Source organism: Echiichthys vipera (assembly GCF_963691815.1).
Source record: "Echiichthys vipera genome assembly, chromosome: 8".
In the NCBI taxonomy this organism is placed as follows: Eukaryota; Metazoa; Chordata; class Actinopteri; order Perciformes; family Trachinidae; genus Echiichthys; species Echiichthys vipera.
The window spans coordinates 5,017,444-5,044,931 of NC_139833.1; the positions used below are offsets into that span (position 1 = coordinate 5,017,444).

The 27,488-nt window shown below is 41.6% G+C and overlaps 1 protein-coding gene across 1 annotated transcript in view; it reads right to left on the reverse strand.

Moving 5' to 3' along the window:
* Positions 1 to 27,488, reverse strand: part of dgkb (diacylglycerol kinase, beta) — a 79,188-nt gene that overhangs the window by 10,370 nt on the left and 41,330 nt on the right. The window contains exons 19-22 of the mRNA XM_083918201.1: positions 26,903 to 27,063; positions 17,199 to 17,263; positions 3,914 to 4,004; positions 2,137 to 2,332 (exon numbers count right to left, since the gene is read on the reverse strand). Of these exons, the coding sequence (XP_083774327.1) occupies positions 2,137 to 2,332; positions 3,914 to 4,004; positions 17,199 to 17,263; positions 26,903 to 27,063 (513 nt within the window). The remainder of the gene's footprint in view (positions 1 to 2,136; positions 2,333 to 3,913; positions 4,005 to 17,198; positions 17,264 to 26,902; positions 27,064 to 27,488) is intronic.

Genomic DNA, 27,488 nt, shown 5'->3' on the forward strand with positions numbered 1-27,488 from the left:
TTCTCCCTGCTCTTACACACTTGAGTCTAACGATTTTCAAACCTGTGACGAGCTTCAGCTGCTTGATAACGAGCACATCATTAGATTCAGGTGTTGGAGCAGAGAGAAACCTAAAACATGCAGGACAGTGGCCCTCCAGGAGCAAGGTTGGGCAGCCCTTGTGCTAGAGTTATGTGTCAACTAAATGCTATCCCAATCTATCTGATCAAAATCAAACTCTGATTATATATATTATTATATTGACGTCACATATTTGATTGGAATACTTTACCTACTATAGCTTTCTGCATACTTCTTCCTTCTCCTAACAAGTCCGTCAAGTGGCTCACACCATTTCAGCAGCTACCACAGAGCAGCTGACTCATTCTGCTTCCTTCATTCATATATTCCCATTGACGGGCTTCCTTTTGACGTAAATGGATTCGGGGGTATGCCCAACACCCCCCTCAGTCCGCTCCCATTAACTGAGCCTGTCCACTGGAGCCTACACAGACCATTAATACACAAGTGACAGTTCCAAACAGTGACATGATTGTACCTCTTCTTTGCAAACAAAACCTGCTGGCTATGATTCACCTTGTCATCGGTGAAATATTCATGCACTCGAGAAAAGTTTGGTCCAAAGTTTAGTCTTGATTTATCTGAAGGGAGCAAGGGCACAGCTCCAGGGGAAAGAGGCTGCCATACACCGACAAAGCCAAACCTATTTCATATATGGCATTATTGTCCAATAATGCAAACCAACCATGATCTACAGTATACGTAGGGCTTTGAAAGTGCTGTTGATGACTCACCAATTACCTCACTGTGCGTCAAATATTCAGACTTTTTAAAAACCCTTTGTGGTTAAAGAAGCAGTGTGCACGATTAAGTGGGGTCTGTTGGCAGAAATGGAATATTATACTCCCATTTATGTTTTCATTTGTGTACATCAACCTGAAACAAAGTACTGTTGTGTATTCATAAGCTTAGAGTGAGCCCTACATATCTACATAGGGAGTAGGGATGGGCATGAGTAGTTCATTCCAAGATCGAGGGATCGCATCAATTCCTTAAGGGCCAATCGATTACTCGTTCTTCCAAATCTATTTTTAGAATGCAACGCATCTTCCTGCAGGAATAATGATGGACAAAAACGTATTAGATTCACGTTTTCATTCTGTTAATGATCAGTCCTGCTGTGGAGAACAGGCGCTCTGCTGGCACAGAGGTGGCAGGTATCAGCAGGCGCTGCTTTGACACAACGCTCAGTTTTTTGTACCCATGCCTGTTGGACTTCTACCACTCCCGTGGATTCCGCTGAGGACGAATGCATGGCTCACTGAAACAAGCTTCTAGCTCGTTGACATCCATATTTTTGAAGTAGTCCTCCCTGAAGAGGGTGTCCAGTGCCTCTGTGCTTGTGACGCTGCGTCCCCAAACATCACTGCTTTCCCCCTCAATGTCATCTGGACCTTGCACAGTAATGTCATGTAGGTCACACAACTCCTCTTCCACAGAGCCCGCCATGTTTCTACAGTAGCCCAGGGTAGCAAAACACAAACACTGGCTCTAGAGAGGTCCTTCTCAATTTCAAATCCCCTGACCAATAGGCTACATTTTCCCTAACCATTCAATGTCAATGCCTAATCTCAACCATCTTCGCAAATGCGTAGAAGAAATCAGGTTTCCAGTACGGATCAGGTAGCCACAGGCCTTTTACGATACCTGAAGGACAGTATAGGTTCTCTAAAGTGAGAGTTGAACCATGTTTCCTAGTTTAGCTATAGTTAAGAAGTCATCAGGATTCATCCTCCAGGCAACGTGAATGTTTAAAAGATTTCATGTCAATGTATGTGGTGGATTGTGAGATATTGTCACCGCTAAATGAAAGTCATTAGGCTTCATCATTCTTCACCATAAATGTCTGCACACAATTTCTTGTCAATCTAACCAATATTGAGACATTTCAGACTGAACCAAAGTGTTATCCTGACCAACATTGCACTGCACATCTTGTGACGGTATTTTCATTAGGGCATATCTTGTTATTGGATTTATGGGTTGGATGTGTCTTAATCGGCTTGTTTACTTCAGTGACTGCAGGATTAATACCAATGAACAACCATAAAACAAACATGAATGGATGAATCCTACCTTGAACTGCAAACGTCAGCTCCTTGGGGTCGAGCACTGGTGTTCTCCTGTCTTGGCTCTTTTTGCCCCCCTTGCGGTTACCTCTTCTCTTCTTGCTCTCACCCCAAAGGTTGGAGCCGCCGTGCATGCTGGGTATGTTGAGAATGGCAATGCCTTCCAAGGAGATGCTGCTGAGGTCCAGAGTAACACCATCACACTTTCAGAAAGGAGAAAGAAACAGAGGGAAAAGATAAAATGGATATCTACTGAAAACACTAAGCGGTTAGAGTCTCGATCTGCTTCTCTCTTTCCGTCTGAGCCTGAACCAAAATCTGTCTCTCTAGTTGCATTCACATATGAACTCCGAACAATGTCCAACAAAACAGGTGCAGGTATTGTCTGAAGTATCCCTTTCATACATGTAGCACACAACAGGAGAGTGTCCATCTCAAGCACATTCTCACTAACTGGAGATACTCCTTTTGGTTTAGGTAAGGGGTAGAGCGTAGCAGAGACACGGATTACGCTGTGGTCACGTAGCTAGTTCTTAATTTGGTCATACACAACAGATGCTCTTGCTGTTCCTTGTATGATCTGTATTTGTCTGACAACTTCGGTGTCGGCCCTTACTGACAGAAGTTCACAAATCTCCAGTTAGACATTTTCGTCTAACCTAGGGGTGTCAAACTGATCCAATAAAGGGCGGCTGTGGCTTCACACCTGACTCGACTTTTTCAATCACCTGAATTGTCTTTACACAGTTGATTTGCTCGATCAGGTGTGTTCTTACTCGGTTGGAATGAAAACCTGCAGCCACAGCGGCCCTTTACTGGATCAGTTTGACACCCCAGGTCTAACTGGTCATTTGTATAAATGACATCTCTTTTTCACCCCCTGATGTTTGATTTCTCAAGTTTCGTAGAGCCACATGATGGAAACCTCATCAACACGCCCACTCACTAGCGCACTTATTTGATCACACAGTCTTTGTACTAGGTAGCTAGCAGGCTAAACACAGTTTGATGATCCAACTGATTCAGACATTTATGTTCTCAACTACAGCTTCACCAGCCCAGGTAATGTATAGACTGTTACAGCTTTGCGGTGCATGTGTGAAAGGTGTTTCCGTCTCATCCTGAACCTGTCTCTCAGAGCAAGAACCGGAATCTGTCACTCCCAGCCTGAACCTTTGTTTAAAACCACCTTTCCCCTTGTCAAATTAATCTGATTAAGCTGTAAAAGGCCAGTAATACTCAGAATAGTGGATCTTATACCAGTATGGATCTTCATACCTCCTCCTGTACTGTAGGTACTTATCAAGCACTAATTAATGAAAACTTCTGCACCGTGTGGATAGCACTGAGAAAGGGCGGGGGGATGAATTGTATAGACACCATCTTCATTATCACTCAATATCACACACAGCAGGGTCGTGTAGGGCTAATTACCTGTGTGTTGAACTGATGTTCGGTGAGAAGCGGGTGGGGAGGTGCACAGATAGCCTTCACACGTCAACACTTTGTCTGAGTTAATATGAAACTAGTACAAATTTGTGTCGCTTATGGAGTTGACCAGGTTATTTTTAACAGGCGCCATTATCCTTACCTTATTATCTGCATTCGTGTACATATGGTTTTATCGAATATTTCAAATTAAACAGAGAAAGTATGACAGCTTGGGGTTGACATCAAATAGTTGATGAAAGAATAATTCACCTAAGAAGTGACTTAAAAGAAATCTTAGTTTAAGTTTCTTTTCTAAAGGGCTCAAAAAACAGAAAAGGTGCGGTTTGATTTACCTCAACCTCCAGAAAGTCGTGGAGCTTCTTACATGTGGCCGAAAAGGTCTCTGAAGTGCCGAACTCAAAGTACCACAGCTTATTCTTTGTTCTGAAAGAAACCAGACAACAGGAACTACAAAGGGGCCGTGAAAAGAGGAAACACAGGAGTGTTTTCCCCACATCAAAATATGAAGCTTGTACAGTCATACAGAAGCATCTCGTCCTCTCCTCTCTCTCTAGTCCCCTATATACTAAGTTTAGGAAAAAGTAACCACTGTAAAGCTATCTTTGATACATCTTTGATAAAAGGATCTTCTAAAGTACACAGGAAATATACCTCTAATATTAACCACTGACCAAAATCCCACAGTCATTAATCTCCAAAGAATGCATAATGTGTCTCATTAATCACATATTGAAGCACGATGATGAATCTAAAGCCAGTTAAAGAGGAATCTGAGGGAGCACATGGGGTGGCCAGTGGGTACCCATGCCCAACATCAGGGCCCAGTGAGGGGCGTAAGAGGGTAATCTAACTGCCCCTGCAATTAACAGAGGACTGGGGTGCTGCTCCCCGGGCTTCCTACAGCACACACTCCCATTGCTAAGGCTGATGATCAATGACCTGGTGGGGGTGAGTCACCATCTGTTCACATACTGTTATAGTACATTATATTCTCTCGATGAGTACACACATACGTTATTTTCTCTCTCTTGGAGGATAGTTTGTTATTTGTTGTACCCCTTTTAGTATATTTTTTCATTTTTATTAGTGACAAAACATAGTTTGCATAATCTTCATGGTACAAAGAGACGTCTTACAAAATCTAAGAGAAATCATGAGGAATTAAATAAAAAATTACATGTTCAACAAATATTTGGGGGCAGTTGATTTTAAGGTCCCATATTGTAAAATGACCTGTTTTTATATTTATTATAAAGCCGGTCAAGGTGCTTTATAATTACTTTTTTGACATAGTGACCAAACAGTAGGTTCAGCTCTACGACTAACTTGAATGGGGATTAAATTATTTAATCAGACAACTCTTGTAGACTTTCTAAATGTCTCTTTCTCCATGTAATTCGAAGCCTTGTCGAATCACGTGACCAAGACAGTACGAAGCACTTCTACCAAACAACAATCATGAATGAGCACAATGTTTCAGTTCAGCTTCAATCATGAAAGGAAACAAGCTTTAGAATTGGTCACCTGCCCAAATGAAGGCGACTGGTGGGTAGTTACGGATTGGATTTTTCCAGTAGACCAGGTGATAACAATATAATATAAATTAGCTACTCCCTCTGTCCTTTTTAAAAGAAAGGGTTTGATTTATGCAGAGTAAGAACTAAAGGCGCTTTCTCTCTGCCATCAAAACAAAGACGTAAAATGATACTAATCAGTCACAGAAGATTAAGCAATTGTAAGAGCCTTAAAGGAGTCTTGTGTCATGTTTGCCTGATCGTGAGGAAAGAGGAAAGATCATACCAACGGACGGACATGTTTCTAACAGAGACACCCAAAGGCGGAACAGTTAACACAAACCATCACAACACAGTTAACGAGGTTGAATTAACTGTTGGCTATAGGCTTACAGTTAATTCTAACAGGGCAGTAAAGGAGGCTAGCCTCGAATGCTAAGATATGCTAATTACAAGTGTAATATGATATTGATTCAAGAGTAACACAGTAGAAGTGTAAAGAGATAAAAACAGAAACTTGAGTAGGCAGAAAGACCGCAAAGGAATCAAAATGTGTGTGATGAGAAGCAGCATCATGGCATCGAAGCGGCGTCACGGCATCCCACAAATCGCAGTAGCCTTCTAATCTCTCCAAGAAACAACAGACAACAACACACGATTCATCACAAACCTTCAAGGAGAGGAAAAAAAAAACCCTACAACAGTGCTGACACGCAGAACTGAACACAGTAAAAAATAGCCTTCTCTTAGCTGGAATCAAAGCGCTACAAGAGGAACGTATTAGTATAAGAAGAGTAACAATCACTGAATTATTGATTTCCTCATTAGGACTTTTGTCAGGACCATTTAGCCACTTTATAAATGAGCTTTCATTAGGGTACTTGCAAGGTAGCCCAACTCACAGTTGATTTATAATGTGCAACATGGTCAATAGAAGAGGGATGGGAGCAGAGGGAGGTGGGAAGAGGCAGGAGGGCGACAGGCCGCTGAGAGGCTTTTCACATCACCACCATCATCATCATCATCATCATCTTCATCAGTCTGTAAGCTCAGTAGTCAAACCCGAGAGAACACAAGGACACAGGCATGGGCAATTTTGCAAACAAACAAATGAAGGTGGCTACTTCTAAAAGCATATTCAAACCTAGTGGTCTGTGATTGATAGAGAGGATGAAGCCAGGTACAACACAGGGACTGTTTTGGTTGTTGTTATTGCTGTGTTGACTCTGGTTTTGGTATGTTTTAGGCTTTGACGGAGAAGGACGATTTTCCAACAGTTGAATGTGTTGGAGGTTTTCGTTAGATGGGCTCCAGAGTTACAGTTCAGCATTATTGTGCGGCCCGGCGCTAGTTTACCAATGACGGCTTTAAAGACAGACAAATACCAGTGTTTGTTACGCCTCCCTCCTAGGGAAATCCACCCAACTTTTCCATACAGGATGCAATGATGAGTACTAATACGTATAAAAGTAATAAACCTAAGTTCAGAGTGATAAACAGCCATCACCATAATCCATAACTGAAAGAAAAAAAGCTTCAGCCGTCCTTTTCTTTCAACACAAGTAAATTATTTCTGTTTCTATATAGAAAAACGACCTTTTGAGTAAGACATTCAAGATCCTCCGATATCTGAAACTGTGTTTAACCCAAGCCCCAACCACAGCGACTTCCTGGTTGATCCAATATGGAAGTGCCAAAAACTGCAGTTCTCCGAGTGTCCACTAGAGCAGTTTCTCATTGACCCCCGTTAAACAGGCTGTTTTGTTCAGACCATTATTAAACCTGTTTAAGGCCTGGTACAAAAAGTATTCTAGTCTGTATGTTAAGGTCATATTTCCATGACAACACTGAGGGGTGTGATTTTTGATATTTAGGGCCCGGCCTCTTGAGTGACAGCTAGCCCCAGACCCTCACTTCTCCTCGGAGGCTAGTTGTCAGGATTAGCATGCTAACTCCTTCATCTCGACCTGGACTACAGTCATTCCTGTGGTGGTGTTACTATAAGAGACAAGATAGTTTGCTCTTCCATCAACTGTATCAACAGATGGTTTAGGAACACAACGTGTTGAGGAAATGAGGCGGGGTCAAAGTCTGACAAGATGGCAGCTCCCAGAGGCGAGTATGATTGGATCAAGTTGAGAGAACGGACCTTGACGGAGAGGCTACGTCCATTTTTTATACAGTCTATGGTTGAACCTGGACACAAAGCAAGTATTTGTGGTGAAAAAGCGTGGACGTGACTCTCTCTCGGTGCCACAAACTCATCTGTACTAGTTGAAACAGTTTGTGGTAGATATAAATATTCACTAAGCTGCTACTGCAAGCTTAACATACCCAAATCTCCAACTGAACTGTACATGGTCAAGTTGCATCGTGGGTAATTTAAGCACCGGGCTTTGACAAAGAAGTACATGTTGAATAAAAAAGACGATATCTCTGGTTCTGCATACATTTTGATGATTTCTTCGTGGGAAGAACTGCTATCTCCGAGATGTTACATCATTCACCTGTTAAATGGACATTTGTTACGACAACCCACTGATTCTCCTCAAGTTTTACAGCATGGCTTACATCTTGTGTACAGTACAGCTCAGTACAGCACAAACAAAAACACTTGGGACAGCCGGAGCCAAAGGAGACTGAAGACCTACTGTAAGACTAGATACAGTAAGAGACAACATCTGACCATCCTGTCGATTCCCACCACTTAACCTAACAAGCATACCATGGCAACAAATCACTTCATGTCCCCGTTCATTAGGTAATTAGGAGCATCTCATTGGCCGGATCGGATTGTCGTTTGTTATCTGCAGACTGATGCTTAACACTGGACTCCTCTGACAGGAGCATCTTCAACAGTGGAAAGCTTGTGCTAGGATTAATAGGGAGTCCATTTGAGTTAGATGATACTTTTAAGGTAGATTAGAAGGACTTTACTTTATGGTAAGTGTAGTAAACGTGAACATAAATCGCCCATTTCCTTAAACTGTTGGCTGACTTTAAGCTCCCACATCCTTGCAGGATCATCTTAGATGTGCACTATGTTCCCTGTGGGAGCCATTTGTGTTCTCAGTAGCAGATACTGTATGCAGGTTTTTTTTTTTAATTCTCAGAGAAGCCACAACGCCTCTAGTGTGATTGCACCTGCAGTGTATCAATGCAAAGTGTACTGCAATAATCACTTTAGCGGTGTGCATGTGAGATCAGCTGTAGTAGTCACAGCTGGCACACCAAAAGAAAACAGTGGCTCGGGTTTCCAGAGCTACGAGGTGTCTTTTATTTGCACAAACAAATCATGAAACAAAAGTGAAAGAAGAGGACGTATACAAACTGTGCGGCCGAGAAAAAGAAAAAACATAAAGGCTTTAGAGAAATATTTCATGTTTAAAGGACAAACGTAGCTCAAACTGCCTAAATCTGAACAATACAGCGTGTTCATCAACCTTCCACTGGTTGGTCACCGCATTAAAGGATGTCAGAGGCGATAAGCTTCAGTGTAGCGTCGCTGTCCTGAGGCCAGAGCACCTTCAGATGCACTTTCTACCGGCCACACTGAACGCCAGGCACAGAGTCATTGATTTTTTTTTACCCCCTCTGACACTTAATCTAACCCACGATGATCTACGACCTTATTTTCACACTAATTTCTTCTTGATCAGAGGTGATAAATATCGCATTGACATAACCAACTCTTTGTGCATTGCATCAATGCACTGTTTTGTTTAACATGACACCGCCTGGAGTGCTCCGACTCCGACTGGCAGTTTGAGAAATGACCCCAGTTGCTTGGTCTTGCCTTCAGAGACGCAGCGAGCGGTTTGAAAAATGTATTTCTTTGTGTTGCACTGCAATGATTCCAAGGTACAGATACTGGTGTTAAACATCCACCATCTTGAGTAACAAATACAAACACTGAAGTGAACTGATACGTTTGACACAGGGCTGGACAATATGGCCTAAATCTCCTATCCCAATATCATATCTCTATAACAATATACAGTACACTGTATCACAATATAGCATGGTTTCTAATATAATAAGTAAAAACGCTCATAGTGAAGCCTGTTCCTGTATAGGCCTTTGTGACTGTTGTGGGAATTTTGGATATTTGTAATTCATAATCATAGTTTTGTCAGGTCAGACACAGTTCAGTGTCTCCTTTGTCTCACCTTCTTAATGGACAATGCAAATAACTAACTTGTGATGATATATTGGCACATTTGTGCATCTGCACCCTGTGTTAGAAACCTTGTGATGAGAGAGGTTCAGAGTGTTCAGAGTTGTAATGTCTAAGGCGTGTTTTTGTTTGGTCTAAAGACGTCACCCAACCAAGGCTTATTGCGTCCTGTCCCTCTCCCTAAAAGACTGTGCGAGATTTGGCACATCGTCATTTCTACTAGACTCTAACTTTGTGAGGATGTAGGGATGAACGTATTTTTGTCTGCAGAGGAAAATGCTCTGGCAAAATAAACCACGGAGAAAAAGCCGATCCTGTTTGTTGATCTTTATTGAAGAATCTATTTCCACAACATGACTTGAATACTTAACAAATGAAAAATAGAGCATTTTATCATTTTAACACGAACTTGAGTGCAAAATATGAACTCAAAACCATTTTAAAGGAAATGTGAGTTAGTATGTGCTTGTTCTTATCAATTTAGATGAAGTCACTGTGTATCACGATATCTTGATCCATTATGATACGATTCCATTTAAGGACGATTACGGCCCAGGCCTGGACACCGCAACTATTTTGCTTTTATGCACATTTTATCCCAAATAAATCAATAATCTCTCAATAATCAAGACAAATCAAGATAATGTAACAAAGTGTTTTAACATTTAAGCTTAAAGGTTACTTTAACGTGAAAAACTATTGTTGTTTAACTCAACTAATGTGTTTATTGCAGGGAGGCTTCGTTGGATTTCCTTGCATTGTGCAGATATCCCTGTAATTGAATTCAACACGTGTGTTGTTAGCTGGCTGCTGAACATTAAAAAAAAAAAAAAGCATTTTAAAAATGTCAAAATTAATTTAAACAGGATTTAATTTGTGATACTACTCCGGTGCAGAACCATTAATTTCGGGAACTGTTAAGACACCTGAAATTAACTTAACAAAGCAATGCTGTTAATTAATGATTTCATATTGTTTACAAGGCCTGGGGCGTTGCAGCGACATGTTTATCTGAGGTCTGACACCTCCAGCAACACATCTGCAGGGGTAAGTTTGATTTCAGTTTCTGAGAGCGCAACCGAGTCACTCGCCCCCTAAAACAGCCCTGTAGTTTTCAATCATCATAATCGTTGAAATGTTTCCACATTTTCTCTACGTTGTCATTCAAAACAAGCATTATTATTTTTTTCATTAGTGCTAATGGAAAAGCTTTGATAGTTTTGCATATTTAAAATGCAGCTAAAATTACAAATGCCATCACGTTTTGCAGTCAATGATGTCGAATTGATTTTCTGAAGAAAAGTTTTGGAGGAACATCAGAGAAACCCCTCGTGAACTAACTTGCATAGTTAGCTAACAACCCAAGAGCAGTGGTGCTGATGTAAAAGGACCACGACTTTTAGCATCTAAACTGACCAATTTGAAATTTACAGGTAGGTTTTTAAGCTGGCTACCTTGTGTCCTCAAAGCAATTCAGTCAAAAGCAACTGGACTTGGTTTATTTCTCTAGGAAGACGTTTCACCTCTCATCCAAGAGGCTTCATCAGTTCATGTACTGGTCAGTTGCGTACATGAACTGATGAAGCCTCTTGGAAGCCTCTGGTCCTGGTCCTGGTCCAGTCCCAGCCTGGTCAGATGCGTACATGAACTGGTCCTGGACCAGGACCAGGCTGGTCAGATGCGTACATGAACTGATGAAGCCTCTTGGTTGAGAGGTGAAACGTCTTCCTAGACAAATAACCAAGTCCAGTTGCTTTTGACTGAAATTGCTTTGAGGATAACGACGACCTGGACAAATGAGAATATTCACAGGCTTACTGTCTACCTTGTAATTCAGTTTGAAAACTGATGTGAGCAGTGTGCTTTTGTTGGGATCATCCTGTTGTTCCAAAGACTCGTTTTTTCCTTTGATATAAACTAACATTGTAAGTTAAATACGTTTTTTTTGTTTGTTTAAAAAGTGACGCCATGGGGTCCTGACGAAGGGAATAAAGGCTGCCTTAGGTTCTTGGTGGTGGTTGCTGGGGACGTATACAACGAGAGAAAGATCTGCAGACACTTCTCACCAGAGGAACCTACGCTCAGACAATCATTAAGGGTGCAATCACACTGTCTATTCGTACCGTGCCCCATGCTTTACGGTGCTTTAAATTAATTGTAATGTTGTTGTTTTTTAAATATTGCTCAGCTTTAATACTGTCTGTGCAGAGTTGTGTGTGTGTTCACTTGAGTTTGTGTGTGTGTGTGTGTGTGTGTGTGTGTGTGTGTGTGTGTGTGTGTGTGTGTTCCCACTGAGCCGGGGACAGGGCCACAGGTGAGATCCCTCTAAATTACACACAAGTGGTCATTAATTATAGATGACACTTTGGTCCCATAAACGATTTCATCCTCAAATGAGGTCCGAGGGCGGCCTACTATTGAGGTCCACCATGCGTGTGTGTGTGTGTGTGTGTGTAAATGAGTGTGTGCGCATGTGTAATTTAGAGTGCCATCACCTGTGGCCCTGTTCCCAGCTCAGCAGGACACACGCACACACATACGTGCCTACACGCACATTAGCATTAGGTGTGTTGATGGGTGCTTGTGTTGGTGATTCCGGCGGCCCCATCCAGCACATCGCAGCGCTTTGATGAACATACTCATTATGCTAAAGAGTGCTCCATGCCTGGGCTTCCCTGTGCCTTCAGGAAAGGTTAACTCAGGATGGTTACACAGCACAGCAAGAGGCCGTGGGCGCACGGGGGCAGAGCGGCTCTGGAGGAGTGCCGTGACGGTGTTAGATGTCTCGGGACCAAAAATAGATCTGGGTATGCAGAGCAAATATCATGGGAACATCAAGGCGCCATGATTGATGCCAAAGAATAAACAAACATTGCAGGTGAAGCCATTGCGGTTTTAACGCTTCAGCAGAAACATCCCAAATCAGACGTTTCCTCTGCAACATGAACTACGTGGTTTTCGTTACCTAACCCACATTTTTATGAGCGTTCACAACAAAACAACATGTTCCCCGTGTTTGAAACAGCGACCGGGAGCATCATGCTTTAGACATGCAGAGCTACCCAGGGCATTGACAAATGAATCGAAAGGGTCCTGACAAAACGGCATGATATGACGAGTTAGGATGAGAACGGGCTGTAATCACACAGCTCACACAGGGACGCCTGAAGCATGTGAACTAACGCTACGTGCAATTTGAGTTAGGCTACTGTCAGCACCAAGAACGAAACTGGTGAAATGTCAAAAAGACAATCAAACGTGTTGAATTTCTTCAAACTGGTAGGTCAGTCAATAATTTGGCCCACTACTGTAATGGATCAGCAGCCTCTCCGTGTTCTTGCAGCTCCTGATTTACAAATGAAGCACAGACTGTATGAAAAACCGGTCTTGGATATGAGTTACACTACAAAGTAAATGACACAAAAAGCTTAAAGGCGGTATGACTGACATAAGTGGTTAACACAGTATGAAAGAGGAATCTGATGAAGTGGCTCACAGTCTACCGTTGTGAACATCAGAGGGAAAATAAAACATGGAAGTAAGAATAAAACATAACATCACAAAGTTCTGGATTCCTTAAACCCTCTCTTTCCTTGTTTCTCTCACAATCTGTCTCTTTCCCTCAGAGTCAGAGATTAGTGTGTAATTACATGGGAGCTCAGCAAAAAAAACGGGGTGAAAAAAGGGAGTAGTATATTTTAACAAGGCGGTGGAGGAGGAGGAGTGGCGACGGGGGAGGAGGTGGCGCAGCCCTCGTCACGGGCCGACTGATTGTCTGCTTTTAATCCTCAACCTCATTATCACCTCCAGGTCCGGCAGTGGCAGTAAATGAATCTATCTGCAGAGTGTCAAATCTTCACACCTTCGCCCTGGTAATCACCCCAAGGTGCAAATGCAAAAGATGGATAGGACGAGAGAGATGAAGGGGGGGAAGAGAGAGCGTATGACCCCTGCATTTCATCAACAAAATCCCCTCATTTCATAATTAACAAAAGCTACATGATGTTGTTCGGTGGCAATTAAAGCTCATTAAATATTCAGCTTCTTTAAAGGTCAAACCAGTGACAAAATGTATAGATTTGGCACATATGGGAAAATGAAGAGCAGCCATTACTGCTGCGAGATATTAAAGAGGCAATAATGCAAAATTTGGCATTTTCCTTTTTCCAAGCTATACTGATGTCATGTGTGTATTTATCTATTTATTTTTACTTTGAAATATGTTCAAAAGCAAGGGCAAGGTTTCAAAAATACACAGGAACACCAGAATAAGAATTAAAAATATATAAATATAAAATTTAAAATTAATAAATATTTTAATCCATGAAAGAGAAGCAAAGATGCTGTTAGGATTCAGTACATTGATGTTATTTTTCTGTCAATATACTGTATTTATTTGATTAATGATAAATTGTCAAAGAAAATGTAGATTATTCACCCAGAAATGAACTAAAATAAAGAATCAAAAACTAATTTAAATTGAAAAAATATCTAAAGATAAACATGTTTGTGTTAAAAGCTCCAAACTGACCTCACGATGACCTTATACACACACACACACACACGTCTTTTCATTTCCCATTATAACATGTTTTCTAATATTGCTCATTTTCTGTCCGTTTCCAATTCAGACAATGGAAATGAAAATATTTTAAATGACATATATTCACATAATCATGTGAATGAGGCATTGTAGTAATCACACCCCACATCAGGAAAAGTAACAAAGTGTAACTGTTTAAAATCTGTTAATTGTAATTTCGTTTGGTGTCACTGCTGTAATATTATAATTATATTATAACATATAATTGTAATAAGTTAAATGTGTATGTGCTCTGTGTAACATATAACTGAAACTATTGAATCATTCTAATTGTGCTATAATGACAATTTAATTTCATTATGTTGCAGGTAGTCAGTAGTTTCTGAATAAATATGATTGCAAAGTGGTATTATTATTATTACTATTATTAGTATTGCCACCATTGTTGTTTTAATTAATATCATTATAAGTCTCAATACATCCTCTGAGGACACGCTTGAATATTAGTGTTCTTCTTCATTTGACTGAAAGCTTCCAGTGCATTAATGTATAATTAAGTGACTTTCATGGTGCTTAAAGCTTGTTAAAAACTCATAAAATTCCTCCCATTGATTTTTGAGAAAAACATTCTTATTGCAGAGAAAAGCGAAATAAGTCGCCCCCCTCCACAGACGAGCTGCCTCCATTGTCACTGAAGTTCCCTGGAAAGCGCTTCGAGCTGCAGGAAAATGATTCTGAGATAAGTTGCGATACGCTTCTCACAACGGACACGAGCCCTTTGGACAAATCCAACAAAATCTCTGCTACCTTGAAAAACTATAATCATGCATTATTGAATTGGCAAGGATAGTGTGTAATAGAGAGATCCTAAACCCATTCCCCCTCCTGAATTATTCATGGGATTCAAATAACAGACAGAATCATTTTCTTAAAATATCGAAATCATTTTTCACAAAAGCCTTAAAACGGGGGTAAAACAACAGAGATGCAGTCCGCGGGTCCTACACAGAGTGTGCGGGGCAACTAGGAAACAGGAAAATCGGCTACCAACATGTGTGACCGATGGAGGAATTACGTGGCGGTGACTGTACCCTCTTTGTTTGATCGGAAAATTCACTAACTTTATAGCTGCCGCATCTCTTGTAACCATCGGTAACCATTATATGACAGGCATGAGTTTATCTGAAACCCTCTTCACTTCCCTTTGGACATTACGCCGGCATATCTGCATGACCGAGCAACAAGCCGCAGAAGGATAGTTGGCTAAATGTTGTACTAAGACCAGGGTAAAATATGATAATGAGTACAAATGGGATTATTAGGAGGCTGTGTGTCATCACTCTGACTGATTCATGATGTCAAACTAGCCAAGCAAATTCAATTAGGCGTGCAATTACTCCCTGGCGCTAGTGGAGACGTATGGGAGACGTTAAATATTGATGGAAACATAGATGTCACATTTGTTCATCTCCAAAGGTGAACGCATCTCCTCGAGGTAATCACAAATGCTAAATATGAAGCCGGTCCATCCGTCACGCTGAGCTCCAGAGCACATACACTGTCTGTTGTCATGCACAGCTCCTGGAAATGCACTGTGGGCTTGTTCAGACAGGGAGTATATTTTCTTTTTTACCTTCAAACAACAACAACAACAAAAAATCTAAATTTAGAAACATTTCCATCGTGGTCGTTGGTTGAAAAACAAAAAAGGAGAGAATATTAACGTCACTCAAGGACCCTGAAGATTACTCAGCATTATATTCGGACATTTACCGCAGAAATAAATGACTTTAAATTCCAGAGAAAAAGTGGTGTTTATCTGGACCATCACCAATATCTAACCTAGCTCCATCAGATTGATTGCTTCGCCGAACCAATCAGCGTTGGTTTTGAGGCGGATTTAAGTGTGATGAAACGAGAAGCCACTCTTCAGTGTAAACAACATGGCGGCCAACTAACACTTTATCTCTTGGATCCTTGTGTTGGACATGGACCGGGCACCTGAAATTGTGCCTTTTATCCGTAAATTTGCGTTACACAAACGGCAAATATCCTATATTATCTGGGAACTCTCGTTTGGGGATTTTTGGGGAAGGGGCGAAAATACTGGTTGCTGATTGGATGAACCACCAGACCAACATACAGGCCAAATCAACCAATCAGATCAACGAAGCGTATGACGTACTAACAGCGTTGAGGCCAAAGCTCAGAAAGTAAACAACATGTCTATGAAGGATATTTGCCGTTTGTGTAACGGATAAAAGGCACAATTACAGGTGCCCGGTCCATATTCCAACAGAACGATCCAGGAGATAAAGTGTTAGTGGGCCGCCATGTTGTTAACACTGAAGAGTGGCTTCTCGGTTCATCACACTTAAATCCGCCTCAAAACCAACGCCGATTGGTTTGGTCGCTCTGCAAAATTCTCCAAATTTTCTCTGTCGCATGTTACCAGACTGATCTGAGAGTAAAATACAACGGAGCTCAGAGATCGGGCTGGTCTCGCGAGGCTAACCAATATCAACATCCGCCATAAGATTCTGGATTCTGAATGGACGTACAGTAGGTTGCAAGTGGGTCAAAAAAGCTTTACTTTGAATCATAAGCTTTCTTGAATGCTGCTCTCCTTTTGATTAACCATTTCCAACTTCCTAGTGAGTCGCTACGCTACAACTTTAATGTACATTGTGTGCACTGCATTGCTGTATTCTGAGAACTGGAAACTAGGCTCAGAGACGGCGCCCAGACATAGCTTGACAAGTGCGTAAGCTAAAGTTTCAAGCTTCAGGGTTTCACTCGTGGAACATGCTCATTAGTGTTTCTTCTGCTCTTCCTACATACACATTTCTAGGTGTTTCTAAAAGGCTTTTAAAAGTTTTATAAATATCAAACCTTCATGGTTTAAAACTTCATAATGCAAAGAGTAATAAGGACCTTGTTTCCTCTCGGAGGTCTCCTGTCAACAGTTTGACAGTCTCATTTTTAACGAAGGGATATTTTGCTGCACTACCACAAGTGACCACTGGGACAAATCGGCAGAAGGTCCTTTTTCGCTGGTTGTACAAGAGACTTGAGGAGAATTTAACGCCACACCTGATTGAACACAAGTATGAGACTTATATGTATTAAACTTGGTTTTACCTTAACCAAATGGATAGAAAGAAAATAAATCTTATTGTATTATTGTCAGCACTGCAGCAGCTGTAATAACCCGTTATAGTCGGGCTCTTATAGCCTGATGGACTACAATGGCTTATCATTCTGGGATACAGGGGCTGGCTTGTTTTGACTTCTTAAACCGATCACAGACCAGTTAGATACCGTTGGGTTAATACGTCACTAATTCTATACGAGAAATAAAAAGCAAACGGACACAAACTTACCTGCTGTTGAACTTCTCAGGATGCTTCTCCCTCATAACGTGGAAACGATGTGCAATGGATGCGTCCTGAAAGAGAGAATCACATCTTTAGTTCAGGTACGGCAAACAATGTGGAGTTTGTTGCAAGTGCTTCAACTCAAACTTATACATACGTGTTTGTACTTGTCACTAGCAGTTATCAATTTCTCCTCAATGACAAATGACAAACTAAGAAAACAGGCCAGACCCTCCCACAACCGTGATGGCTGCACCTGATCGGATGAACCCTTCCCTTGTGGGCTGTCTGCTCCCAGATTTCAAAACAGACCAACATGGCGGCTGGTTTTGGAACTTTCTCTTATATTAGGACAATCGTTCACCGAAATGTGTTTCTGGAAACAGTTTATGCAAAAAATAAGCTCTGCAGTTGTTGAATCTGTCTTCATTTCAGATCAACAATGGTTAGTTTGAAAGATTTTTGAGAGCCTGGGAGTAGTCCTGGTCGACTGTGAATTGCATAAATTAGCCTGGACCCCAACTCTATGCAAATGAGGAAACTCACCGCCAAGCTACTAGAATGCATAGCACAGCCGCTCACATTAGTGATGTGCCATGCGCAAAAGATGCGGCCCTGATGCTTTGTAGTGAATCAGTTTTTCCCATTTGCGTCTTACCTCAGTGCTCAACCTGAGCTCTGCTCAAGGCAGAACTTTGTTTTGATTGGTCAGCATTGCAGCCAATCAGATGTGAGGATATAGGATCATACCATTATGTGGAGAGCCCCCCCTCTGTGAGGCATCTGACTTTTTTGAAAGCCAAACTTCACTGAGGACATCAATACTGTTTGCTTGAGTTTGGTTCTGTTCGTTGGATTTGTTTGCAGTTTTTTGTTCATTTGTGCAATAAAAAATTTGAATATTGATTAAAATATTAAACAAAACAATGGTTCTGTAACAGATTAAATGCACACAGTTAGGCAATTATAAGGCTTCTCATAAAAACACTCAACATGAAAGAGTTTTCAACACGCAAACAATTAATTTTTGCAAAAATGGTTAAATAAAAGCCTACCAAAAAATCCTGAATTAAGAGCCATTCGGGAGTCGAAAGGCTCTTCTTTGGGAGCTGAATTAAAAGAGCCAGCTCCCTGAAAAGAACCGGACTTTCCATCCCTAGCTCACATTGACAATGAATGGGAAGCGGGGAAAGGTACCTTTAAAGCCTGTAGTTTGGGCCTCCTTTCTCAAATGACTCTACATCCTGGTCAGTATGTGTGAAGGCAAATATGATGCGATTCAATGTTTTATGCTCCTGTCATCTGGAGATGATAAAAGCCAATCGACAGCCACAACAGAAGTATAACTATTTAAGATCCAAGACATCCAAGACAACTTCTTCCTCATTAACTAACTTTCAAAACTTCCCAAACAGTGCAGTCACACCTTGCGTGTCCCTCATGGATTAGATGGAAGGAGCCGTGTGCAGGAGGTGGCAGCGGGGTTGAACCTGGGATGGAGAGGTATTGACAGATATCCTGATGAACAGCACGCTGTCTCCACACAGGCTAATTAATTAAACACACATTGTGAGTAATCACAGCTCCCAGCTAACCTACAGGATGCTGCAGACACCACGGCAACCAAGTTGTTTTCTCTCTCCCTTCCTCCACCCTCTATGTTACATATGTTAGTGTGGTGTGACTGACAGAGACACATCACCATATATTAACACCATCTCAGTCTGGTTAGACCCTTCTCTAGTATTAAAGCGTGAACTTACCGAGTAAAGTCTATTTAGAGCAGATGATGTAGGTTGCACGTTTTATTTACTGGTGATCTGTGCATTTGTATATATCTGTGCGTATGTAGCTCAGACGTGTCAGTAAATGCTGTATGGAGGTCATCTGCCTTGCATTGTCACCAGGTGTCACATTAATATTTCCATAATGTGACTCAAGTCATTCAATCTAAGTCTCAAGTCATTATTTCTTGGTCAAGTCAAGTCCTTAGCAGAAATAAGGCTAAACACTGGGGGCATTCTGTTTTGTTTTATTAATTCCTACGTCAATATATTTTTTTCGAACTGTTGTTTATGTCACAAAGGACAAGGTCATGCTAGCTATGCGTCGATTAGTCGTCTAGTCGCACTAAATGACTGGTCGACCAAGAAAATCCTTGGTCGGGGGCAGTCCTGGTTCAGATACCATTATAATAGATAATAGGTGTTAAATGTTGAGAGTGAATGAAATTCTAAAAAAAAAAAAAAAGTCATTGTATAAACCTGCATGCTGGTTTTCCAAATGCACGGTAAGAACATTAAACTGCTGCCTGCATAGTTACTTGTTAAAAACAAGTGTGATATTAATATAATACCTTTCTAACAAGATGTTAATGACAAACAAATGATTGACTTATATATGTCAATCATTTGTTTCCATATATATATATATCTTCAACTGCTTATCCGGGGTTGGGTCGCGGGGGCAGCAGCTTTAGCAGGGGACCCCAAACTTCCCTTTCCCGGGCCACATTAACCAGCTCTAACTGGGGGATCCTGAGGCGTTCCCAGGCCAGTGTGGAGATCTAATCTCTCCACCTGCTTCTGGGTCTTATGTGATATATATATATAATACCTTTTTAACAAGACGTTTATGAGAAACAAATGACTGATATATATATATATATATATATATATATATGGGATCAATCATGTCATAAAGTAAACAGAGAACTCGTCAACAGATTGGGAAGTCTGGAGGTACTGAACTACAGAGGATTTTCCTTTAATTTACACTTCTAAGTCTGTGTCAGCAGAAAAATGCTGGCAAGGCCTTTGTAAAAAAAAAAAAACAGACCAAACTCTGACAAACTTGTCCGGCTCTGAAAACCTCTCAGGAAAGAGTGAGAGAAAGTTGCTGTAAACTTTTTGGGCTCGTTCTTCTCCCCCTCTCTCCTCCACTGAAGCAATCTGTTTTGACCCACTCATTTTTGAGTGGCACTATTGAAACGGCACATACAGGGAGGACCCCCTGCTAGCTCTCTGCAAAGAAATTTAGGAGAAGCCAAAAGAGAAAAAAATAATACCAAAAAAAAAAATCAATGGAGCTCCTCTTGATGTCTCTTCAAGACGCTGTAAGCAGAAGACCAAAAGAATTCTTCAAGATCCCCGCAGACTCACCTCACGCTTCCAATGCTAGCCAGAACGGTGAGATGATGGATATATCTGAGAGATTGTAACTTGATTTTCGTACAAACAGGACAATAGCTGCAAACAAGAGAGCAAAAGCCAGGAGAGGTTGTCTCCCCTTTGGTTTGGGGTCTATTATCTGAGATGTGTACAAGTGGAGCTGCGGCTTTCGCAACAGTAAACAGCGATTTCAAGCAACCGGGAGAAGCTGAGGCCCTCTGTCATCCTACATGCATGCAGCGTTTGTGCTTTAAGTGGTAAAACTATTTAAATGAACTGGCCAAACACTGTTTAGCTGAAACTTCACAAATATTATATTAAGATTTTCTTTTTTAATATGGATTTATACCAAACTTGGCAGACAGCTCTTGAGATCTACAGGAGATATTTATTAATAGAGCTTTATGTTTACCCACGTATGAGTGTTTCCATGCACATTACAGTAACCCGTAAATGGTCTTTCCCTGGTTAAGGGAATGATCGGCTTATTGGTTCCCCACGTATACATGAAAGGGGGTTGAATGGGAAAATGACAGGAGTAACTCAACCTCCGGTACAGTTGGTGGCGCTCCGCCAACATACAGCTTGTCTGAGGGCGCACTCACACTGTCCTTCCGCACCGTGCCCAAACAGGTTTTTCGGGTAAAGCCTAGTTCGTTTGACCAGTTTGAGTGCAACCGCTCCGCACCTAGCTGTGGCCAGTTGGCAGCAGCCCGTTTGAGAGAGGTGGGCTTTTGTAGAGCGCGTTTGCACATGTACGAGCACGAGCGTGTGCACGTGTACGAGCACGAGGCCTGCGGCGGCTCTCACGTCATTTTATGTGCGCCTGTTCGGACATAGAAAAAAAAAAAGAAGGACCATGCGCGGCCATTTAACAACAACAACAATGGCGGCGAAAGGTTCACGTTGATGTGATGCGGAGGTGGAGTGTTTACTGCAGATTTGGTCGATGAAAATATTAAAAAACAGTCGACAAGACGCACAAAAACTCTGAGGTCTATGAAAAGATTTGTAAACAAAGCGACGCATCGCGATGACGTCATCAATGCGTGTGACATGTTAAGGCGTGATGACGTATGGACAGGCAAGAAGCATTGGCGCGAGGCCCAGGCAGTGTGAGCACAAACAGGACAGTGAGTGCGCCCTTAATACGGCTTTATCTTCCTAGTCACCTTTGTCAAAATCCCAAGCGGGGGGAAAACAGTTATCTAGTTGTTTTATCCGGGGTATGGTGTTTACATGGTGTTCAAGAAACCGGAGTATGCCCTTAACCCGATTATAATCTGTTTTTTAATCTGTATGTAAACGCACTGATTGAGTACTGTATTGAGAGGGGACCCCTATAAACTTTTACTTGCTCAGGACCCAAGGATGCACAAAGCTGCAAGCAGCAATGCCGGAGGCCAAGCAATCAGCCCATTCCCAAAGGGCATGTTTTGAACGGGCACTGCACTAGTCTAATAAATGGACCTTGTGGTCAACTCACTATGTATATTTTTACGACATCATTAAAAAATGTATTCTCATCCGGAGCCTTATTTGAAAGCACAACCGTAAAAGCTAAATAACAGGACGAGTGTGTTGCACCATCAGTACACGTTGGATTCACATCTGCTCGCCTTGACCGCCTCACGGCAGTGGGACGTCGTCAGCTCACTCACTCTCTCTCTCTCTTTCTCCCCCTAGCTGCCCTCAAATAATTACCAATGTAAAAATGTGGCACCCGAATTAATACAGGACATGTGTAATGTCCTCTCATAGCTCAAAGTTTAGTCCAATTATGAGTGGGCCCCAGCAGTTTGATGTGCCTTTCACTAAGGGGGAGAGTAATGGCTTTGACAGGAGGGCCAGGGTCATTAGGGCGACTGACTGCATTATGGTAGTGGAGCGTGCTCAGTGATTAGTTCTGTCTCTCACCCCTGGCCCTGATTGAGATCATTACACTTCACGTCACTTCCATATCCTCCCAAAGGGATGGCGGCCATTAATTCTCAATCCAACAGGGCCATGGCAGAAGGTTAGGTTAGAAGACTTTATAAAAAGATGGTTCTTCGTTCCTTGGAAGAATCACCTGAGTGCTTGGACTGAGGTAAGGGGAAATGAAATGAATGTTTGAGTTTGTTCGTCAGCCACTGACACGGACGATACGAGAGGTACGAGAGCAATCGGAGAAGTATAATGTTATAAAGAACTTCGTCGTACATGAATCCAGATTCAAGCACACGTCGTTGGCGCACACTCTGCTACTGCTGATCTTTTGACTTCGACAGTGTCATTACAGAAACAATCTGCCCTTCATCTGCATAAGCTCTGAGGTAATTATTAGCTTGACTTGTCACGTAATCTTTATTGTAATTTTTATATTTTTTCATTCCAACGGAAAGCCAAAAAATTTGATGAAAAAATGTGTCACAAAATATTATATCACACTCAAATCCATAGAGAGCTCAAAGTCTTCTTAATCCCCCACAAACAACTTCATTTGTCATCATCACGCCTGCTGGGTGCTAATCCCACTAACAGCAGAGACTGTAGGGGTTATAATGACTTTAGGAACCAGGACAAGATGGAATCAACCGGTCCCATAAAAGCAGAACAACTTACTCTTCTTCGGAGTGTATTGTACTTTTAGTTGCACTAAAAGGAGACAGGCGGTAAAACGCAGCGTTTCAGTCAGAGGATGAATAAAGGTATATTCAGACAGATAGTAGGAGAAAAATGTGTTTTTGAGCATTAGGGCGCACTCACACTGTCCTTCCGCACCGGGCCAAAACAGGTTTTGCGGGTCAAGCCTAGTGCGTTTGACCAGTGTGAGTGCACCCGCTCCGCGCCTAGCTGCGGCCAGCTGGCCGTCCACGGCCCGTCTGAGAGAGGTGGGCTTTTGTAGAGCGCGTTTGCACATGTACGATCACGAGCGTGCGCACGTGTACGAGCACGAGGCCTACGGCGGTTCTGCGACATTTATGTGCGCCTGTTCTGACATGTAAATAGAAGGACGTACCATGCGCGGACATTTAACAACAACAACAATGGCAGCGAAAGGTTCACGTTGGTGTGATGCGGAGGTGGAGTGTTTACTGCAGATTTGGTCGATCAAAAGATTCAAAAACAGTCGACAAGCCGCACAAAACTCCGAGGTCTGTGGAAAGATTTGTAAACAAAGAGACGCATCGCCATGACGTCATCAATGCGTGTGACGTGTTACGGCGTGATGACGTATAGGCAGCAAGAAGCAGTGAGGCCCAGGCAGTGTGAGTACAAACGGGGCTGGGGCGCGGGGGGAGAGGGAGGGGGGACAAGTACCCTAAAGCCCGGGGCGCGGTGCGGAAGGACAGTGTGAGTCCGCCCTTAAACATGTAAACGTGTTCGAAAAATTAGCATCATACGTCCCCATTAAAACTTTTATAATAGATTTTGCTAAAATATCGCAACATCTCAAATTTTCTGCGTGTTTTAAGAGCTGCGACTCCCTTCTTCTCCTTCTCCACACTCATCCTGGAGTTTTTAAAATTGTATATTAAGAAAGTTTACTTGACAGTGACATCAAAAAGAAGCTTTGACAAAAGCTTTTATTCTCTGTCAGAACCCCATTCGGTGTGATCGCTGTCTTCTGAATTAATCTGGGAATTTTTGTCCCAGCTCTGATTGGCCCCAGTCCCCTGCGACCCCGATAGGGACAAGCGGTTGAAGATGAATGAATGAATGGAATTTTTGTTTATTTAAATCGGGTTCAGGCCCAAAACTGCTGCCGTGGTTTGGACTCAGCTCGGGCTTAGACGGCAATTGTGCAGGTTCATGTGGGGTCGGGCTTGATTTTTTGGGCCTATCATCGCTCCAGCGCTGACCCACGCCCTGCCACAACAAATGCACTCGATACATATAAGAAATACTATATTAAACATGTGTTATTTAAATATATTTATACTGTGAATTGAATGCACTCAAACATCAGGATGGATGCTCAGAGATTTATTCCACACTGTAACCACTTCCCCCTGTACACATGTCCATATGTTCAGCACAGTAGACGGATGGCAGCCATTGTTCTCCTCTATCACAATGTTAACAAGACCTGTCCTCTAATATCCTCCAACCTCGTCATTAGGGGCCCGGGCTGGAGGTGTTATTCAAGTAACATTTGTAAGGCCATGCATCACTTATGTCCCTGCCGCAGTCTGTACGAGTCGCACAACAGCGAGTGGCTCCCTCCTCTGCCACCTGCAAATGTCAATTACCATATTTCCCCCTGACATTTATCAGTAATGGCTAACATGAGCTACGTGAAATCATTGTCATTATGTCGGAGATGGACAGGGGGGAGACTGCTGACGGCTGCGTAACACCATGCAAAGACATAACAAGGCTTGTTTATCAATCAGGGGTGGTTGAGGCTGGAGCACATCTCAATAAAGGCCTAACCAGAACGTGATCAAAACAAATAAGGTGACTGATATGCTGTTACTGCAGGTGCTGTGTTTTTTTTTTATTCAACCCTTAATAACACAACCAAGAATCATTGGCGGGAATTTAAATGTGCAGTATGTCCCTCCGTCCCTCTTTGTGTCTTTGTTCTGTTCAAGTTTGTATTTGGGTTAAGCTGTTTACTGGCACCTCTACTAGACTCTTTGTCACCACTATCTAACTTAACTTGGGTGCGAAGCTTTGAAAAGCTGCCATATGCTTCCTCCAACAGCAGCGCACACGTGTGCCGCGACTGTAACCCAGCAGACACAGTCAGGTACGGTTTGTCTTTGTGTTCATCGTTCACTGCTTGTTAAGGCTTCTGTACTTTCCTGCTTTAAAATATCCTGCAACAATTAAAGCTCTATGATACCAAGAGGTGAAATCTTCCTCCAAATACATATATTAAAAAAGGTATTTTAGCTTTTTTTGGCTATTTTGTCAATGACAGAACAACGGTTAATAAGATCAAAAGCAACCTAAAGAGGCCAATAACCCCCTTCTTTGTGCTATTATTGTCCACTTTTAATGAACATTTCTAAATAAAAATAAAAATGTAATGTTACTTTAAAAATAAAAAGTAACATAAAAATAAAAATGTAATGCTACCTGTCTCTCTCTGTCTGTCTAAACACCTGTCTGTATAGATGCCTGCCTGTCTCTCAGTCTGAGGGTCTGTCTGTTTGTCTAAACACCTGTCTGTCTGAATGCCTGTCTATCTGTCTAATTGCCTGTCTGGCATTTTCTCTGTTGCCTATATGTTCTGGAGGGAAGAGGGGGTGTAGAAGCAGGAAAAGTTTGGGCCTGCCTGTCTGTTTGTCTGTCTATATGTCTGTTTTGTTTGTCATGTATGTATGTTTGTGTCACTACAATATATTGTATTGTTATAATATGTTATTTTGGGTTGGGTGGTGCTGGGTGAGGGGTTGGAAATTTATAAGCGTTGCTTCCTTCCATCCCCTTTTCAGACTGTATGTGTAAATTGTTAATTCTTCTTTTTTCTCTTCTCAATGTGTTGGGTTTTTTTTTTTGTTTTTTTTTCTCATCTTTGGATTACAAGTCTGAAATAAATGAATAATACAAATACAAATACAACCGGAACAAATGCATCTTTCAAAACACTATCAAAGATGTTACCGGAATAAAAATAAAAGGAAATAATGGCTGTTAAAAACAGGACGTTACCAGTACTTCTCTTTAGTCTGGCTTTCCACTTGCAGCAGTTCAACTGTTTAATATTTGTATCTTTGGCATCTACATGATTCTTTTCCCTGCTGGTTTAATTTGTATTGTTGTATTGTTAGTGTTTAGTGCTGCATCTCTGCATTAAAGGTGCTATAAAAAGTAAAGTTATGATCATTATTTAACCTTGTTTTCTCATTATGGGAGCAGGAGGGCTCCCTGGTCTTGTGTATTGATCAAATGTTTGTTTAGGGTCTTGAATAAATATCCTTTGGTGACTGTAACGACGTCATGTTAAATGTTTCTATCCCTGTCTTCATTTTTTCGTCCTTGTCGATGCTGCAAATGAAGTTGTTGAGATGGAAGATAATTGTTATTATTTCAAATTTTGATTCTTATAAATAACATTTGGGGTGCAGGTATTAGCTGTAGCTGTATTGTGTGTCGGTCACATTTGACATTTAAAACCTGAGACTGCTCTTTGTGATTACATGTTCTTTGTAATGTAATTGGATCGGCTGTCAGTTATTAGTGAACGAGCACAGCCACATTTTACATAAATATGTATTTACTGTAAGATGTGGTGTTGTAGGAAACACAATAACAAGACGCCAATATTCAAGACTTCTTATAACACTCAGGACTTGTAGTTTGCTCTCCTGTGTGCATTAGTTATGACCCTACAAACATTACAATTAAATATGTCCCTTTAAACTGCTTTTTACTTCATAAGACAATACTAGTACTAAAATCTGGGTATTCCTTGATAGAAATGGGTAAACTTTCAACAACAGTTAACTGTAATTATCATTTAACCCAACCCCAAAAACCATATAATAAATAAATACCTTTTAATAATTCCCCAGTGCCCTGAGTGCTGACTGAAGTCGGACTCACCACTCCGATGGAGAAGTAGTTGTTCACGATGCTGTAAGGCACCGGGTCGCCTCGCTCCTCCTTGTCTGTGGGCGTGACGTCGATCTTCCAGCGATCCAGCATCACCTCCGAACTGTTCTCGATGTCCCGCATTATCTTCAGGAGGCTCTCGCCCTCGTAGCCTCGGGAAAACAAACGTAACGTGTTAAAATGGGTGCAGAACAGCTTGTGATACTTGGCTGATGCTTTAAAGTCACTTACGGGAACACAAGTGCAAACTACCTCGGAGTTGTTCTTGGTTTATTGATTTATAGACATGATACTGGCTGTTTTTAACAAGATGTGGGCTTCTGATCCAGAGGAATTTGTGTAATCAGAGATACATTGTTAGTATATTTTCTTTACTTTGGCTGATTTTGTATTTAATGACACAACTGAGCTCTTATGCACTGTTTGTAAAGCTCTAATGTGTCATATATGTAAACTTCCTTAGAACGATGTAAAGTGTCTGTTGGAGTTTTATGATGTTCCCAATGCCAATATGATTTTCTACCCTGACATGAATAAAGGGAAACATGAAAGTGTTTGAATGAGTGCATGAATGTTA